Genomic DNA, 18,524 nt, shown 5'->3' on the forward strand with positions numbered 1-18,524 from the left:
TTCATCCTTTAAATTTTAAATCATAGGTTTTGTTCTCTCAAGTTTCTTTTCATTTAAAACATCGATCCCTATAATTTAATAAAAATTTGAATTATTTTTCCTTTTGAGGAATCAAAATCTATAGTTTAAAACTTGAGAAATCAAAACCAAAATAAGCATAAATTTGAAAAAGCAAATATCATATTAACCCTAATTATTATTTGCATTATCTATTTTATTTTCCCCGTTGGGTACACCCTAATGCGGAAAGTTAAAAACCCCGGCTCGCTTGCTCCGGGGATTTAACCTTCAGCAGGCTCTTGCTTCGGGGAGATACATGGCGAAGCCACTGTTGACTCTTGATAGTGGCACTACCTGCTCTTCCTGGAATTACTGTGGTGAGAGACTTGCTGCTGGTTCCGCCGATGGAACGCTTTCCATCTTCGATTTTCGCGACCCAGCCTGCTCTTCCTCCCTCCGATCCACTTTCAAATCTAAGGTTTGTCTTCCCCTGGTTCCATTGCCTTTTGATTCAGTAAACACTTAATAACTATTAGATTACATATTTTTCAGTAGTTATATGTTGTACAAACCATGAAGCTGTTCGCATTCATAAGATTTGTTTTTTTTTGCCAGTGTGAAACTAGAATTGGCATTTTATGAAACCGTGAACACGTACAACTACTCTAAAGACTACTTTAGAAAAAAAGATAAAAATAAAAAGCAAAGTGATATGAAGTCTTGTATTTAGGATTAAATTGAATGTCAAATTAGCTCTTAATAAGACTGGAGGTGGTATATTTTATTCTCATCCGCATTATAGGTGAACTAAGTCTTAAAAGAACTGTTTTTCCATCTGATCCCTTCCCATATTCGCAAAATCCTTTCTCTTGAAGGGATAATTTTCCTCAGTCCACCTCTTTTACCCTTCTTGTTTTTGAGCCCGAAATGCAAATTCGATATTAAATTTGCATTTCCTTCTGTTTGTAGTAGGTGTGTTGGCTACTCCTTGTGTTCTGGGCAATATTTATTTATTTATTTTTTGGAATGGGCAATATTTATTTTGGACTAGATTAATTCATCAATATGTTTTATGTATATCAGCAGCCATTTTTTTCCCATCGACCCTCAGATTGTGTTTGCATAGTGTGCCTGGTATGGTCATTGTAAGGCATGGACTAAGTTCCACATTAGATGTATGGAATCCTGAGCAGGGTTTATATAGACCCTGCACTCTTTAATCTTATCAGTTAGCATTCAGGGAGTGGCTTTTCCAAAGGTTCATGTTAACCTTTTGCTGCTCTCTGTTCCTATTCTCTTCTCCTCTCCCTCTCGCTTGTTTGTGGATACTTGGATATGAAGCCTTCTTGTCTCCTCTCCATCTTGCCCTTGCTTGGGTGCTGGGTTATGGAGTGTGGTGGCAAGTTATGATCATCGTAAGATATGGAAGCTGAGTCTCATGTTGAGCATCTAGGATTCTAATGTTAATGTTTATATGACCTGGGGCTTTTCGACTTCATGATCTGGCTTTTATCTCTGCTTTCCCAAGCTCATATCAATGATACATAAGAGTTTTTATATTAAAAGCAAGCCCATGATATCCATGAAGCACTAATTTGTTGCTTGATGCATTTTCTGTAGATATCCTCTGATATTATCTTCATTCACATCTTGTGACCTATTTGTAAACTTTCTTTCATTGGAACTTTGTAGATTCATGAAGGAAACATAGTGAAGGTTGTTTGGCTTCCTCCAGAATATGGCGATGCAATTGCATGTATTTTTGCCGATGGAATTATGTCTTTGTGGGAGGAAGTTGCAGAAGGTACCGATGCTTGGATTTCTTGCTTGAGTTAAGAAAATATGTGTCTTTTGATGGAAGGTGGAAACAGAATTGCTGGTTTGTCAGTTTTTTTTTTTTTGGGGGGGGGGGGGGTTGATAGTCATGCGGTATTGTCTATACAAGTACTGTTAGTTGATTTATTGGTTGTTCCATGTGCTAATTATTCTAAATATATGAATTGAGTTTGCATTCATATCTTGTTTCTAGCTTGGGGATTTCATTTGATAAAATACATATAAAAGATCCTTACTTAACAATTAGTCTAAGCCAAAAATGTGTTCTCACTTTTTCTTTTGGGGTTTTGTGTAGACTCTCAACCTTTTCAATGGAAGATGTGCAAAAGCTTTGGAAGCAGTTTGAGCAAAGTCCTTGATATTCAGTTTGGAATCTCTTTGACTATTTTGAAAATGGTGAACTTTTGCAGTAGTTAATGCTTTAAATTTGTAGTATAATTTAACTAGAATACAAAATTCATATTTCTTTGTTCATGCTTATTTAGCCATCAATTATTACATTATGAGATGTTTACTTACGTCAGGTAAAATTTATCTTCTTCACATAAAATGTTGTGAGAATAAACGTGAAAAAATTTTATGTATTGTTGATGATTTTATAATAATTCTTTGACTACCATTTTTAGGTGGCTGCCTATTCAGATGGTTATGTGAGAGTGTATGAGCTCCTGGATCCATTGGAGTTGAAAAGTTGGCAGCTTCAGGTGAAAGTAGTTCGTCCTTCTCAGCAATACCCTGCTTCTTTGAGTCACACAATAGAAGGTCAACTTAACCCTGCCACAAGAATAATGATTTTATCTTCTTTTGTTTTGTTCTCTCTTTTGCAGGCTGAATTTCAGAATGTTATTGACTCCGTGTCGGCATTTGGGAAGGCTACATGCTTATCTGCATCCATATCGTGGAATCCACAGAAAGGTGGAAGCCAGGAATCCACCTTTATTATAGGTTACAATTCAAATACATCAGAGCTTAATTCTTCCAAGGTACTTCAAGTCTGCAATGGTGCATTGGTCATATTTTATTGTATTTGTCATAGCGGTCTCCATTTGTCCAAGGAAGATCAGGGGTATCCTTGGATTATCCACTCTATCTCTTTGGTTGACTGTGTTTAGCCTTTAAAATGCTATAGGCTTTGACAATGGGGAAGATATGGACATTTTAGTGGCAAGTAACTATTTTCTATATCTTTTAATTTGCATCTGCGTGCTTATGTTTTTCCTCAGGTATGGGAATTTGATCAGGCTCATCAAAGATGGCTTCCAGTGGCAGAACTGGCGCTGCCTGAAGACAAGGGTGATCAGGTTTATGCTGTTGCATGGGCTCCAAACATTGGCAGGTGAAGATACAAATATATGACAATTGGCATCGAAGTGCTGGATTATTGTGACTTTTGGATAGGCATCAAATTCTGACTTATGCTATCATGTAACTCAATGTCAGGAAGTTACTACTAGTTGGCTCCGTTTATGGTTATTTTCAGTTCTATTGTTAAGGAATTGTGAAAGAACTCCATCCGTTATAATAATTGGCATAACTAGAATAATTTTCTGACAGGCCGTACGAGACAATTGCGGTTGCAACTCACAGGGGACTTGCAATATGGCAGCTTGGATTGAATCCTGATCATGATGGGATACTCCCAGTTGACAGAATTGTACTCTTGTCAGGACATGAGGGCGAGGTATAGTTGCCATTTTAATTACATTCTCTCCGTTCATATTGTCATTATTGGGCTTGAATTGATATTTTAAGTCAATATAATTTTGTTTTCTTTCAAATACCCTCTGAATGTTTTATCCCTGTTTCGTAACATGAAATTTATGTGAATATAGTTCGAAGAAAAATCAATAGAAGCATGCATGTTGTGCTGAAATTGAGTGGAAGTGTAATGTGTTTCTTTTAAATGTTTTGATTAGGTGTGGCAGATGGAATGGGATATGAGTGGAATGACTTTGGCTACTACAGGCCATGATGGAATGGTTCGGTTGTGGCAGTCTAACCTCAATGGTGTTTGGCATCAGCAGGCTGCTTTTCAGCCCACCTCTTAGTCTTTTTACTTCTCTTGACCATTTCCATGCGGTAAACAAGTCTCTTCAGATTCTTTGGGCTCTTGGGAGATGCTCAAAAGAGCTAAGCATCATTAATTATCATTGCTTGCGCCTCAAAAGCACATTCCATTTGGGTCAAGTTCTTGAGGAAAGTGACTAAATCTCCTCCCCTCATGAGAAGAAAAAGGTGTACTATGTGCACTAGCTTCTTTGACGTGGAAGCTATGTTGTCTTGATATCTCCGAAGCCGAAATGTCCCACTGTTTGTATAATTATATTTAATGAGATGCTAACCTTTTGGAAGTGAGTCTTGAAAAGTTGTGCCTTTGTTGGTATTTTTTGATCTATTCTCCTTCATGGGGTAAAATCCACGCTGCACTGCGGTTCGGATACACGCCTTGTTTTTTTTTTTTTGGGTGTGTTTTGAAGGGGGGTGGTTATTGTTAGTTTCATTCCGAAAGCGGCAGCAATATACAACACAAATAGAAGGGTATAGAAGATTAGGGGTGACCGGTCCCTAAAAGCACTTAAAAATAATATTTTTACTCAAATTTAATTAAAATTCTTTTGATGAACTTGCATTGTATATGGTAAAATCACTTTTAAAAGGTTAATTCAAACATCTTCTAAGTTATCTTTTATAAAAGGGTTTTCATAGACTGTTTCAAAACTGTTGCTGTGGCAAAAAATACCAAAAAAGAAAAAAGAAAAAAGAAAAATAAGAAGCAAAATTAGGGTTTCTTAACAATATTGGAATTTATTAAAAACAATATTTATGTTGATTTTATCTTTTTGGGAAGCCATGCTTTCATTTTAGCATTGACTGATTAGGAAATCATTATGAGCTTCCAAAGAAAAAAAATATAATTTAAAAAGTTCCAATGATAAGTTGGTAGCATGAATATTATTGTTATTTTTTTAATATTTGAGCTTATCATTCACTGTTATGTTTCTTCCTCATAATCATATAATAATTGATTGGAGTTATAGTGTAGGTGTGTCAAAATGAACTAGTCTCACATTGCTCAAGAAAGTGAAATTATAAAAGTAAATATTAACATGTGTTCTTGAGTTACTAAATGAGGCAAGAGGAAAAGTGAGCTCATACGCATAATAAGTTGTTAAAGATAAATCCGGTTTTTACAATATTGTAAAATTTATCTCTTTTCATATATGTTAACCCACTATAGTTAGTCAGTCACCACCACTTACAATACATTCCTTTTAATCTTGTTTTCTCTTTATATAGATTATTAGAGCTTGTTGCCATTTTCTATATATCTTCTACTAATCTCTTTGGAGTCAATCCAATCCGTGTGGTGAAGTTTAACAATTCTCTAGATCATTGATAATTAAAGAACAAATGATTTATCACTCCGCAACAGCATTACAAAGCACAAAAAGAGATGAATTTACTTTATAGTTAAAAGGATAACAAGTTAATCATTTACTTTTATTTATAAATCACTTTCAACATGTTTTACACAAACAAAAAAAATCCTTAAATTTTATTAGCTCTCATTTAAAATTCAACAATTTTCTAACTTTATCTCTATTTAATATATATTATACCTCATATAAATAAAATGAACACAATAATAAATAAATGGTAAAATAGTACATTAATGTAAAAAATTTCTCTTAATACTCTATCAATAGGAAAAAAAATGTCCTCTCTCTCGTATAAATTGGATTAGAGGAGTATCTGTTTTTTTTTTTTTTTTTGAAATCAACCACCCATAATAAAGGAGTGCTTCCGCTGTACTTTCCACCCAATTACCTCATGCAAAGCCATTCACAAGTTCACTTCTCAAATAAGTTTCCTCCAGGGCCGACTCACATCAACAACAAAACAGCTAAAATATAGGCCTCTTGAAAGTGGTATACCACATTTCTAACCTTTAAAATATTGAATTAACCCTGCCGTTAAAATAACTATTAAAGTTAACGGTTTTTACTATGTGAAAATTTTTTAATATTTTTTTATTATAATAACACTTAACACTTAACATGTAATTTTAAATATTTTTAAATATCTAAAATAAAATACTTAAGTACTTTAAAAATATAACATACTTAAGAAATTATTCAAAATTATCGAATCATGTTCTTTTTAAATATAAAAGTATAAAGTAATTAAAATTACATGATAAATGCCAATTATTATTTTTCCATTGACATGATATATATAATAAAAAACATAAAAATTTTGATATGACAAATCATTAATTTTAACAGTAGGAGAGCTAATAGTCAAAATTTGAGAACTGAAAAATTAGCATTATATTTAAATTCAGCAAAAGTATATACTTTTATCGAGTTTAAACGTATAAGAGTTAAATAATTAATTTATAAATATTAAAAAAATTAATTAAGTTAAAAAAAGTGTATATAGATTGGTTTTCTTAAAAAAATTGGGGACAAGACACTTAAATACTTTGAAAATATTCACAAAAGAGCATTCAGCACTAAAAAGTTTTTTTTTTTTTTAATTATGCGTAAATGCCTAGTACCTAGAATATGAGGAAGAATATATAAGAGCAAAAAAAAAAAACTTTGTACTTATTTGTGAATTTTTTTAGGCATTTAAGTATCTTATCTTATAAAATTATAAATTCACGGAATAAGGCATATTGAAGTCATCTAACCTACACATGCAACCTATATTATTTTCAAATCACATTCAAATATCACTTTTGCATCTTACCAAGTACTACCTCCGGTGCTTAATATAGGACCTCGTTTGACTTTTATTTTAATCATAAATATAAGACTCCAATCTACTTTATCCTATATATAAGAGCCAGTTGGGTTCTTATATTTAGCTAATTGCCTATTTTGTCTATCATATTTGTACATTTTTTCAAGATAGTCCTTCTAACAATGATAATTCTAGTCAATACACTTAATTAGCAAGGATATTTTAGGAAAGACAACAACTATTTATTACAAATAACTAACTTAACTTCTTTCCTTAATCTCCTCAAATTAGTCAATTAGCTCTTATAATTAGGACCAGAGGTAGTATTTATGCATTTTTGTTAAGATAGTTCTTCTAATAATAGTAGTTCTAGCTAATACACTTGATTAGTAAGGATATTTTAGGAAAGACAACACTTATTTATGTTAAATAACTAACTTAATTTCTTTCTTTAATCTCCTCAAATTAGTCAATTAGCTCTTATAATTAGGACTGAAGGTAGTAAAATTTTTTTTTCACATATTAAATTAACCAGTTCTAAATTTCTTCCGCATGCTGCCTCATTGGAGGCAAAATCATTAAAATACTAAACCAAACAGTCTAAACGATCCGTTTAGCGTCCATAAGATCAAGCCGAAGAACAGGCCACATGTTTAAATGGTTTGGTTGTCATTCGAAAGAAAATCTGAAACTGAAGCGGCCAAAAGGCACGCGTTTACCAAATGGCACTAAACTTCCCTCTTTCCCTCTGTAGAACCTCCGACATTCTCATCCCATCCAGCTTTCTGGCTTCTTCTTCTTCTGGTCAATATGCTTACATCTTCTCACCGACAAGAATGAGGCAATTCAATAGTTACTGTGACACAAACGTTTCTTCAAAAAGAAGAGGAATTGTCTGCGGATTGCCCCTAGTTGATCCATGGGCTCCAACCATTGATTCGCAGAGCATAGCTTCCCAACTATTCGCCATCTCCTTGCTTCCCTACATTGGCTTCTTGTACTTCATTACGAAGTCTAAGTCTTCTCCTAGGCTTACCCTCTTTGGATTCTACTTTTTGCTTGCTTTTGTTGGCGCCACAAGTGAGTTGTTCTGATTCTCGCATCCCCCTTAATGCAATTGCTTTGTTAGAAATCGTATGCGGTCAGAATCAATAACAGATTTTGACAGCTTGTGTTTGTTGGTAAATAGAGAGATGATGATTTATTATATGGGCCGGGGCGATTCAGTAATTTCCTTTCACAATATGCTAGTTTGCGCAGTTTTCATTCTAATTCATCCACTTATCCTAGATTATCAATGTAGTGCACGCCATTGAGTCAAATAAGCATATGTGCCTAGGAATCAATTACCCTCTTGATAGCTTATGAACAACTTGCTATATTTCTTTTGTATAAATTCTTTATTTTATACTGATATATTGATATCTTGTGTCGATTGTAATGTCCAATGTTTTTGTTAAAGAAAATACTAGTGGAAGTTTATACAAAATTCTTCTCTCATTTTCGCTTGAAGATAAAATCTGCTTTCATTTTTCACGTTGATATTTGCATTCATTTACAGCATGATTGCCTGCTAGGCCCCTACTGTAATTTCTTTTGGCAGATGCTTCTTTCTTGATTGTACAATCTTTTCTGATTTCTTGTGTTCTGGACCCTGTTTCGCCCTGTTGATATCACCATTGAGCAGTACCAGCTGGAATTTATGGTAATTTCACTTTTCCCAAAAGATGCATTCTACTTGACATCATTTAAATTAGTATAAGGATGTCTGAGTTCTGTTTACATGACATGACAGCGAAGGTGCATTATGGGACTTCTTTGTCCAATGTGGATTGGTTACACGGTGGTGCCGAGTCACTTCTTACTCTGACTAATTTGTTCATTGTGTTGGGACTGAGAGAGGGCCTCCGCAATGCAGAAAATTCAGAAGAAAATGAGGTCACTTCTGATTCAGATTTCAAGGAGAAGAAGAAAAGTCGTACATAGGTTAAAAAATTTGACCTGTTGAATATTTATACTCTTGTAGTTTCCAATATTATACTCTTGTATGAGATGCCAGACTTGTTGAATATTTTCACCTTTAATAGAAATGCAATGTTAAAAAATTTTGGATGACGCATAAAGCTTTAATGAGCTTTACTTGTTTGCTTAAAATACATTCTTTTGTTAAGCTACCTGTAATTAACTTGTTATGATGTAATTGTGCTTCAGTTTCTAATGACTGATATATTTTCATGAAGATTTGGACTATGGAGAATTTATCTGTTTGAATGACATTGTTGTTAGGCGTAAAGAAATTGGATCGATTTCCTCAGGATAAAGTGAGAAATTAAACTCAGGAATTGATGAATCAGTAGCTGATTTGTTGACCAGAATTTTTTAGGAATATCAGAGTCTGAACATGGCTGGTCTTTGAACATATTTCTATAAAAGGATGGCCTATATCTGGGTTGTTTGGAGTTTGTAATTGTGTTTCATTGATTAGGCATAGCCAATATTTTTGTGGCAGTAAACTACTAGGAAGTCTGACCAGTAAAATTCACCTCCTATTTGGCTTATTGATGGTTGTTTGATTTCACACTGTATAAGGGCTGTGTTTTGGTGGTTTTATACACGAAACCAAACGGCCTTAAGTCTGGAGCTCACGATGATCCTTGAGGATCTCATCAACATCCTCTATCTGAGGATGTTGGTTGATTGATGTTGGAAACTCTGGTGTCTATGGCAAGGAATTAGTATAGTCTTCCATCATATAAGTTAGTATTGCCTTTTCATTAGAAGTTAATATGCTTTGCACCTGAAAACCTCTTGTATTATCTAAAGGTGGTGTTGGTTTTCCCTCAACTTGCTAGATCCAAATAAAGCTATTGAATTTGGTCTTAAATATAAGACCTTCATTCACTTGGTCTCCCATCTATTCCCAAAATATCCCTGCTAATTGCAAGAGGTTCCCACCAAAGGACATCCAATGCACATAATTGGAGATAATGGTTTAGGGGGATTAACACACAATTGTGACAAATAACCAATTTAACTAATTTTGTTGATATCTTCAAATTAGTTATCTAATTCTTATACTAATGTTAAAGCAATATTCAGAACAAAAAAATATGCAGAAGTAAACTGATCTGCAGGCATTGCTATCTGACAAATTATTGATGATGTTCAAAGCTTGGACAGTTGAGTGACGAGATTGGGGAACCTTCGTGGCAATAGATAATCAACGGCTCTTTCCCGTCAAGGAACGGTGGAAGGAGCTAAAACCAGAGCTGTTTGTGATGCCAGGATGCTCGGATCTTGAATTCCTTGTGAACACTGCAAATCACAAGGGTATTTTGTTACTGATATTGCCCGGAAATCCCTCAACAGGAAAACACAACAGAATGGCTACACACAAATTTCTTGCGACCTTTGTTCCTGAATTAGCTTATCCAATAATTTGTTCTGCTCACTGCTCCTTTCATTCTCCGTCGTGTACTGTATTGTAATGTCTGAGTATTGTGCACTTTGATACTTAGTTCACCACCAAATTGATAGAAGGAGCCACCAACACCAAGTGGCTCTAGTTGTGTAAGGCTCCACTAGATGTCTCTAGGTCTCAAGTTCAAATCTTAAAGGAGATATGAGGGGTAGCCACAAACCTCAAATCGTATTAGTTGGATACCGAATAATAGTGTGAAAAAAAAGAGGATAAAAGGAGCTCTTTAGAAGAGTTAGATTGATGCTAGTGAATGGTTCAAGAATGGAGAAGACAGACAGAAGATAAGGGATGTCGAATTTTCAATATAGGAAATAAGGAATGCTATCTGGAGGGTGTAAAACCATGAGATTGTGAAAGCAATATGTCGTGGAAATGCTAGAGGACTCACGGATCCAATTCATAAATGTGTTTCAATTATTCATTCCATTTAGATTGAATGTTGCTTTTAAATTCCAAGAAATGAATCAGCATTTATGATCACAAGACTTATAAATTAAATTTTTTTTTTTAAATATTGATATTGCTTATTTATTTATTTAGGTCCTCCTTCTACTTCAAGTTTGATGGTGCTAAAGTACCAATACGACATTTTGTCTTTCGTTTTCACAATTAGATTTGTTTTTTTTCAAATGAACTTCATTTTTTATCAACGGAAGAACAATAAGATTTATTTTTTATTTAATATTGATATCGATGAATATGAATACCATAATCCAAATAAACCTTGCGCTCTCAAGTCTCAACCCTTTTATCGTTCCAGCACAAGGGAAAAGATGTGAATCTGCACAGATAAGGGCTCAAGGATGATTGTCAGTTTTTGCAGGCATTGCAAAAATACAGAGACGATTTAAGAGAAAGCAGAATTTTAGGGCTTATTTGTTTTTGTTTTTGTTTTATTTGTTTTCTTATTCTCAAAACAATTTTATAATAAGTTTAGAGAATTAAACAAGAAAAAAAAATGTTTGGATAATTATTTTAAAAATTCACATTTGAAATGAAAAGTCACATTTGGCAGCTATTAGTAGTCACCGCGGTGATACGTGAGTGGTGGGTGAGATGAGAATTCTCCTGTTTTTCAAAACAAAACCTACAAAATACAAAAACAAAAAAAAAATATAAAAATTGTTTTGATGTTTTAGTTTCTAACAACATATTACTGTTTTTTGTTTTCTATAACAATCAACTAAAAGCAAATCACTAAGTAATTTTTTTCAAAAAAATTAAAAAAAAAAACATTGTTTTTCAAAATAAGAAACCAAACAAGCTCTTAATTTTCAAACTTGAATTTGTTGATAAACAATGGTCTTGTAGTCTAATAGTATAAAAACTCTAAACTCTCTTATAAGTGGGACATCGTGAATTCCTTATGCCATTAACGCATGTTCCATTAATTTAAAATTAAAAAAAAAAAGAAATTGCTGATGGACTCCAGTGATGCGATTGCTGTGGAACCATGTCAACATGATGCTTCATTTCTTGAAGTTTAGAATTGATGGAGATCTGAGTGGATTTTGAATTCTGAATTTGATACTCGTCAATGCATCCATAGTGATAGTGAAGTGATGATGCGGTAATATCCTCCTCTCTTTCTGGTTTTTGTATGGGTGTGCATGTTCCCAGATGGATCCCAACGCAGCACCACACAAAATCTAGATCTAATTAAATTTTTTAAATTATTTTTAGCACCATTCAGATTTAATCTCAATATGTAGGAGATACAAGTCCGAGAACTGAAAGTTGGACATTATAAATATCGTAAGGAATGAAACATCACGAGATTTATAATATGACTGTGAAAAAATATACGATGAAACTTGTTCTATTGATCAAAGTAAACTTGTCCTATTGATCAGAGTAACCTCCTGGAATGACCTTAATAATCAATATCCTATCCGGGCACGTCTTGGACTGTCCTGGACATCCAGACACGTCCTGACATGCCTAGACTAGCTCGAGAATAATCTAACTGCTTCGCTCAACTGTATGGCCCTGGAGAGGTGACACCAAATTCGACCATATTGGAACTGTAAGTAATTCATTACCTTCGGCTTTCATAATGAATGTTCAATAAGGAAAGAAAATCTTTGTAATTATCATTGAGTACGGCGAGCTAAAATCTTTATTAAACTTGGGAGTGATTAGCACATGATCCTGGTTGATTGCTGGTCAACGCCGAACATGGCCATGGGCTTACCTGATGAGCAGCTCCAAGCACGTCAGAACACTTCCAAGAAGGAGATCTAGCAGATCCTTTCACTCCAAGAAAATTGATGTCAGAGAGGCAAATACCAGTAAAAGGGGCATTTCTCAATCCTTGTATCAGACCTGCTTGCAGAACCTTCACACCTCGAACGTTCTTAATTGTGATTCCCTTGACAATGGGGAGAGCCTTAGGGTCGAATTTGTCATCCGGGTGGCCACCAACATCACCGGCAATCTTTATTCCCTTCCTTGCACCCTCTACATACACATCAAGCACGGTTATGTTCCTTATTTGCCCTCCTCTGCCAGTGTCTGTCTTTATGTGAATGCCAACTCCCGTGTTGTATAGGTTGATGTGTTCTGCAAGTACATTCTCAACTCCTCCGGAGGTTTCACTGCCGACTGCGATTCCAGAAAATGGTGTAGATCCATTTACACGACGGATGGTAATATCAGAGCTTGGTCGACCATAAGCAATCCCGTATTCATCCCATCCACTCTTCACAGCAACAAGATCATCTCCAGTAGATATGTAAGAGTCCTCTATGCAGACATTCGAACTAGAATCTGCACAAATGATTTGGAAAGATAAAGGTTAGCCAATGGTCTTATAGTCCAGTGGTATAAAATCCCCCCCCCGGGTAAGAGGTCGCAGATTCAATTCTACTCATAACTTCAGATCAGTGCTTGTCCCTCTATTTTTTTTTTTTGGGGGGGGGGGAGGAAAGACGAAGGTTAGTTGTATCACTAACTCCCCGCTTGTCAGTCCACTAACATGCCACTCTTTGACGAATATAGACATTGTAGACATAACAGGGGGGGGGGGGAGGAAAGACGAAGGTTAGTTGTATCACTAACTCCCCGCTTGTCAGTCCACTAACATGCCACTCTTTGACGAATATAGACATTGTAGACATAACAGGCAAGTCTGACCCAAAAATTGCCTTGTTGAATGTCAGTTACTTAATTCACCAAATCTAAAATGTCAATTCTTTATCCTATAATTCTATTGATGCTCCAAATCCTACTACCGGATCAGAGTTGGAATTTAGCGGTGTTGATCATCCAATAAATGAGGGGGAAACATGCATACAAGTAATATCTAGATGGGATACTTGTCCAAGTCTCAACTCTCAATTCATCCATTTTCAATGACCTTGAGGAATCACTACGTTTTCCCTTTTCCTTCAGGGAACATAAATTAGCATGAAACCAGGTATAGCAGTCTCACAAGAAAAGTTCAACAACTCAATAAAACAGACAAAGAGGGAGGTTGATCGGTGCAGTATTTCTCAAATCCATTTGCATCGTGATATAGTTAGATAGTATGTACCAGGATCAATTCCATCAGTATTAGGTGAGTCATGTGGGGCCAAAATTGTGACAAATCGAACAACAACATTGCTGCAAAGATGAAAGAAGTCTTAGATCAGAATACAGGTTACCAATACAATCTGACCCTACAAATTCACCAACCTTCATGTTAAAACAATGTTCCCACAAAGAACAAGCATATAAATAATAATTATAGTAGTCCATAGATTAAAATTAACTTATCAAGCCTCATTTGATTTATACCTGCAGTAAACTGGGTGTAGGTTCCAGAAAGGAGAGTTAACGAAAATCAAATTTGAAATGATAATATTGGTGGAATTCACCAATTCAAGAAGGCTTGGTCGGGTAAATTGAAGAGTTCTCTTCCTCCACATGTTCCACCATATATCTCCTTGCCCATCAATTGTCCCATTCTCACCTGTGAATACATGAATGAGAGGAAAAAGTATGAGTATAAATGAACATACAGGTTTCAAGATGTCCAGTAAAATATGTCCATGCAGTATCAGCATGGCTTTTAATTTAATTACATTTTTTTCCTGAAATATTTCTGCAGAATTGCCTCATAAAACAGCAAGATTAGATACCCACCAGTGATTACCACATCATTGACTCCATCGCCATGGATAAAACTCATATATCTACCTCCAGGGAGCTCTCTCCCTCTTCCATAAGATGGCAATGGTGCGGTTAAAGGCCAATTATGCGTAACCTAAGGAATCAAGTCAGAGAATTTTAAATGATAGCGTAAGAAGGGGTATTGATCCCATGTTTTCATCTGGTCATATTCCTTTTTCTTTTACACAAACAAAGATCTGTGTCACAAAGAAATAAAAGAGACTTCAGGGATTCTGAACATCAACTGAAGACCATATATTCAAAGCAGAACAGGGGGACTCAATATAGACAGGCACTAAATGAGATGATGATTTCTGACAAATGCACCAGGCAGATAAAATTGAATACAGAGCTCCAGATTTGATACATCGTGCTTTAAATTCAAACATATATTGACTTTGCAAGTGACTTAGAAGAATGGATATTATGGTTAATACAGGGGTGAAAGGGGCATGTTATACCAATTTAGCACAATACCATCAAGTATATGGTGTAGATTTATTCTCTTGACGATCAAGAAGTTCTCCAACAAAGCTGTTATACGTTTAATGACATGAAAAATTTGCAATTGTTAGATATTGTAATGTAGCATTTTAATTAGACGAGGCTCCAAGTTCTCAAATTGTTACAATATGGTGCCTGATAGCAAATGTTCAAGTAAATGCACTTGAGTTATGCCCTACCACTATCTAAAACTCAAAGTCCATAATACACAATGATCAAATCAAATTCATACTCCATCCGTAATATTTATATATTTTGTATTTTCTTACATATCCCACTCAATAAGGTAAGTGACAGGTTAACAAGAAACCCCAGAAAGGCAGGTTCCACCGTTCCACATACAAAAGTGACTGAAACAAGCCCCCATACATGAAACAGGGAAGCAGCATCCCGCTACTTATTTATCAACAAGGGAAACAAAATTAATGACCAGCTAACTACCTAACCAGCTGTGCAAGAATTCAATTAACATTGCAATAAATGACCAGATGCTGCCACGCAGAGACCATGCTTTTCCTCCCAGTTATTATGCTATCTTCAAACCATAAGGTTCACATAATTTGTACACCCACTTCCACACTACATGCTCCTCCGGTTTTATTTATAGAGTAGAGAGAAAGTTGTTTTTGGTCTTATTTATAAATCACTTCATTAAATTTTTACATGAATGTAATATATTGTCATTCATTTATTATAGTATAAATAGCTATTTTTTTGAAAGATGTATATATTAAATAGAAATAAAGTTGGAAATTTCCTATATTTTAATGGAGAGTTAATATAGTTTAATGTTTTTCTTGATTTGTGTGAAATATGTTGGAAGTGCCTTATAAATAGGACGGAGTATTTCATAACAAAAAGTTGTTCAAACAATTTATTGCTAAATATTCAATCAATATCAAAGGTAAGGTACAAATAACATAAGCTACAAATAACATTTCTCTTTTCTCCTTTCTTCTTGTAGAAGAGATTTGATCTTTCGAATGCTTCCACCAAAACCAAAGACGCGATTGTTTGAAGTTTTTGTGAAATTGTACCTAGGCTTTTTTTTTTACCTCCCTTTTTTTTTTCCTAACTCTTTTTTTTTTTTTTTTTTCCCGTTTGTTGTTTGTTTTCTTGCCCAGTGTTACTTTGAAAATCTTTCCCTTTCTCCTCTTTTCATATAAAATCAGAAAAACTGAGAGACCGAAATACATATGTCAATTAGACATACAAAAATTAACTTAAATAAAAAGCTCTGCATAATTATTTCTTTTTAAAGAAAAAACATGAACAGAAGTTGGAACGGTTCATACCTGTGTGGCCTTAATAACAGCACCAGGGGCAAGGTAAAGCGTCATATGACTGGTAAGATTAAAGCTCCCTGTTAAGTAAACCCCAGGAGGTATGTGAAGAAGTGCACCCCCTTCCCTTCCCAAGTGTTGAATCTGAAGTATGGCCTCCCTAAAGGCCTTAGTATTCAATGTCCGCCCATCACCGACACCACCAAAGTCAGTCAGAGAAATATTATATCTCCGATTCTTCAATGGTACAATATTCGAGCAAGTTACTCCCTCAGCAAGTGCGGAAGAGGTGAAGCACAGTACAAACAAGATCAAGAACTTAAGCATTGTCGGAAATTCAACTTAAACTTCAAATCAGTCAATTTTGGTATTTTCCGAAGGGTTATGTGAACAAGAGAGGGATACTTTCGAGTTGATCCAAATTGCCACTTAGTAAGCCTGCTTTCAGAAGGAAAATGAGAAGGAAATCAGGAATTCATCGGAGATTTCAAAGAAACAAAACTATATGAAACACATGGAACGGAGCAGTGAAAAAAGGATTAAAGAATTCAAATTCCAAGAGAAGGAATAGAGTTAAGAGAGAGAATACCAGTTAGAGAAGCAGTTCAAGGGATTAAACCAACTCCAGAAAGCTCCAATCACGCAAGTTTGAGAAGCAGAGCGAAAGTGTACAGTGATTGTGTTGCTTGCTGCTAAGGAAAATGCCAAGAAATGCGAAAAAGAAGGCATTTATACTCAGGATTCTGGACATGGCCGTTGATAAAGCATTGTTTCATCCGTGATTCTGCCCTCGTACAGAAGTAAAGGACGAACTAATGAAACTAGCATCACAGCTGACAACAAAACTTCGTTAATACTACTTCGGATACTTAGTATAAGACCCCATTTGACTTTTATTTTTGTCTTAAATATAAGACCCCAATCCACTTTGTCTATCATATTTCTATATATTTTTTTTCCAAAGTAGCCCTTCTAACAATGATAGTTCTAGTCAATACACTTGATTAGTAAAGATATTTTAGGAAAGACAATACATATTTAGGACAAATAACTAACTCAACTTACTTTCTTAATCTCCTCAAATTAGTCAACTAGCTCTTATAATTAGGATCGGAGGTAGTAAAAGAGAGGATCCCAATTTAATCTAATTGAAATATTAAAATTTAAATTTAAATATACACTTTTTATATCAAATGATCTGATTACTACTCATTTAATTTTTATTTTGATCCTAAATATAATACCACAATTCACTTTGTTTCTCATATTTATCTATTTTTTAAAAGAAAATTTCGATTAAGGCCTACAGATAGGAATTAATTTCAAAGAGCCTCCCAAAAAATCTGAAATTTCAGTTCAGGATTCTGAAATTTCACTGAAAGATCCAAGGGGCACACTGAAATTAATTCCTCAACCCAATTTACTTAAATACCCTTTGAAATTTGCTGAGTTGAAAAGGTAGAAGAAAAAGGGAAAAGGGGGAAGTTGGCGCCAGTTGTTCCTATACCCATATAGTGATGAAGGGAGGTGATTGACAAGAATGAGCTGAGAAAATGCAGTGGGTGATAATCAGTCTGAAGGTGCATCTGTCGGTGGTCTGTGAAAACTCATCGTCAGTGTTGGTGGTAGTGAGAGAAACCGAATCCCCTGCTTACGGTGTGGCGTCGTGATCGTCTCTAGTGCTTGGTGTGTGAGGTAAATTTTTTTTCTCCAAGTATTCATTTTGTTGAGCTGACTTGTTGAGCACAGTTGGGTTGTGGTGCCTAAATAATGGAGAAATGAGTGTTTAAATACATGGGTAACTAGGTACTGAGGGGAAAAAAATCTGATAGTGCTTTAAATTTTAGGAAGAGACTGTTATTGTGTTGTTTGAAGTTAATAAACAAGAGGTGTCAGTGATTTTTGAAACATTTTCAAAAGTGGATGAGAATGGGTGAGAATGGGTGAGGAGGGGTGAATAGTGACCAAAATGTGTGGTTGAAGAAACTTGAGGATGGATGAAAGGGAAATGGGTGTATGTGCTGAAATGGGTAATGTGAAAGGTAAAAGTGCAGAGAAATGATAACCTGAAGTTGTGAAAACATGTATTCGGATTGTGACCTAGCAAATTGGAGTAGCGTAGGAAAATGGCAATTTAATGTTGTGAGGACGCATATTTCTATCTTCAAATTGGAAATTTGTATTGTTAATGTATACTGTCTATTACTGTTTGTAGGTGACTGAAATTGAAAGCTGAAGGATGCGCAAGAACGAATTATAAATGGCTGTTAGTGGTGGGAAACAATTGTTTTGCTTCTTCCATACGGGAGGGGAATTTGTGAATACCCCAGATGGAAAATTGATATATGAAGGGGGTATTGTAAGTGGGAGATTGATCATAGAAGGGATGATATCCGAAGAACTATAAAGAATGGCAGCAGATGATGTTTGGTCAGGGAGGGGTCAATATAAAATGAAGTACACAGTTAGATTTGACATAGGAACATTCTTGGACCTTGTTGATGATATTGGAGTTG

At 35.0% G+C, this 18,524-nt stretch overlaps 3 protein-coding genes across 4 annotated transcripts; 2 read left to right on the forward strand and 1 right to left on the reverse strand.

Annotated features, from left to right (window-relative positions):
* Positions 1-316: 316 nt before the first annotated feature.
* Positions 317-4,229, forward strand: LOC114759743 (protein SEH1). The gene is made up of 8 exons (XM_028948981.1): positions 317-478; positions 1,693-1,804; positions 2,132-2,232; positions 2,463-2,540; positions 2,664-2,819; positions 3,060-3,172; positions 3,391-3,517; positions 3,753-4,229. Exons 1-8 carry the CDS (start codon positions 317-319, stop codon positions 3,882-3,884), a joined length of 981 nt encoding a protein of 326 aa, XP_028804814.1. The 3' UTR covers positions 3,885-4,229.
* A 3,043-nt stretch (positions 4,230-7,272) lies between these two features.
* LOC114759748 (uncharacterized) lies at positions 7,273-8,708 on the forward strand. The gene is made up of 3 exons (XM_028948987.1): positions 7,273-7,665; positions 8,273-8,290; positions 8,381-8,708. Exons 1-3 carry the CDS (start codon positions 7,308-7,310, stop codon positions 8,569-8,571), a joined length of 567 nt encoding a protein of 188 aa, XP_028804820.1. The 5' UTR covers positions 7,273-7,307; the 3' UTR covers positions 8,572-8,708.
* A 3,080-nt stretch (positions 8,709-11,788) lies between these two features.
* LOC114759741 (probable polygalacturonase) lies at positions 11,789-16,791 on the reverse strand. Of its 2 annotated transcripts, none has more exons than XM_028948978.1 (6): positions 16,598-16,791; positions 16,021-16,446; positions 14,195-14,315; positions 13,847-14,021; positions 13,602-13,672; positions 11,789-12,835 (listed from the first exon to the last, which is right to left on the reverse strand). In XM_028948978.1, exons 2-6 carry the CDS (start codon positions 16,333-16,335, stop codon positions 12,189-12,191), a joined length of 1,329 nt encoding a protein of 442 aa, XP_028804811.1. In that variant the 5' UTR covers positions 16,336-16,446; positions 16,598-16,791; the 3' UTR covers positions 11,789-12,188. The 2 variants fall into 2 exon arrangements, with proteins under 2 accessions (XP_028804811.1, XP_028804812.1); XM_028948979.1 differs by having other exon boundaries at positions 16,021-16,449.
* Positions 16,792-18,524: the final 1,733 nt, after the last annotated feature.

The sequence above is a fragment of the Neltuma alba genome, unplaced genomic scaffold (genome assembly GCF_004799145.2).
Source record: "Neltuma alba isolate B1F8T4 unplaced genomic scaffold, ASM479914v2 tig00010887_pilon, whole genome shotgun sequence".
Taxonomy (NCBI): Eukaryota; Viridiplantae; Streptophyta; class Magnoliopsida; order Fabales; family Fabaceae; genus Neltuma; species Neltuma alba.

Bases quoted from the DNA above. Each gene is read 5' to 3' on its own strand.
- LOC114759743 (XM_028948981.1), top strand. From the start codon at position 317: ATGGCGAAGCCACTGTTGACTCTTGATAGTGGCACTACCTGCTCTTCC. The intron at 1,805-2,131 runs GTACCGATGCTT...GGTTTTGTGTAG, and splicing joins GTGGGAGGAAGTTGCAGAAG to ACTCTCAACCTTTTCAATGG. The intron at 3,173-3,390 runs GTGAAGATACAA...ATTTTCTGACAG, and splicing joins TGGGCTCCAAACATTGGCAG to GCCGTACGAGACAATTGCGG.
- LOC114759748 (XM_028948987.1), top strand. From the start codon at position 7,308: ATGGCACTAAACTTCCCTCTTTCCCTCTGTAGAACCTCCGACATTCTC.
- LOC114759741 (XM_028948978.1), bottom strand. From the start codon at position 16,335: ATGCTTAAGTTCTTGATCTTGTTTGTACTGTGCTTCACCTCTTCCGCA. The intron at 14,316-16,020 runs GTATGAACCGTT...TTGATTCCTTAG, and splicing joins CTGTTATTAAGGCCACACAG to GTTACGCATAATTGGCCTTT. The intron at 12,836-13,601 runs GTACATACTATC...TCATTTGTGCAG, and splicing joins TACTGATGGAATTGATCCTG to ATTCTAGTTCGAATGTCTGC.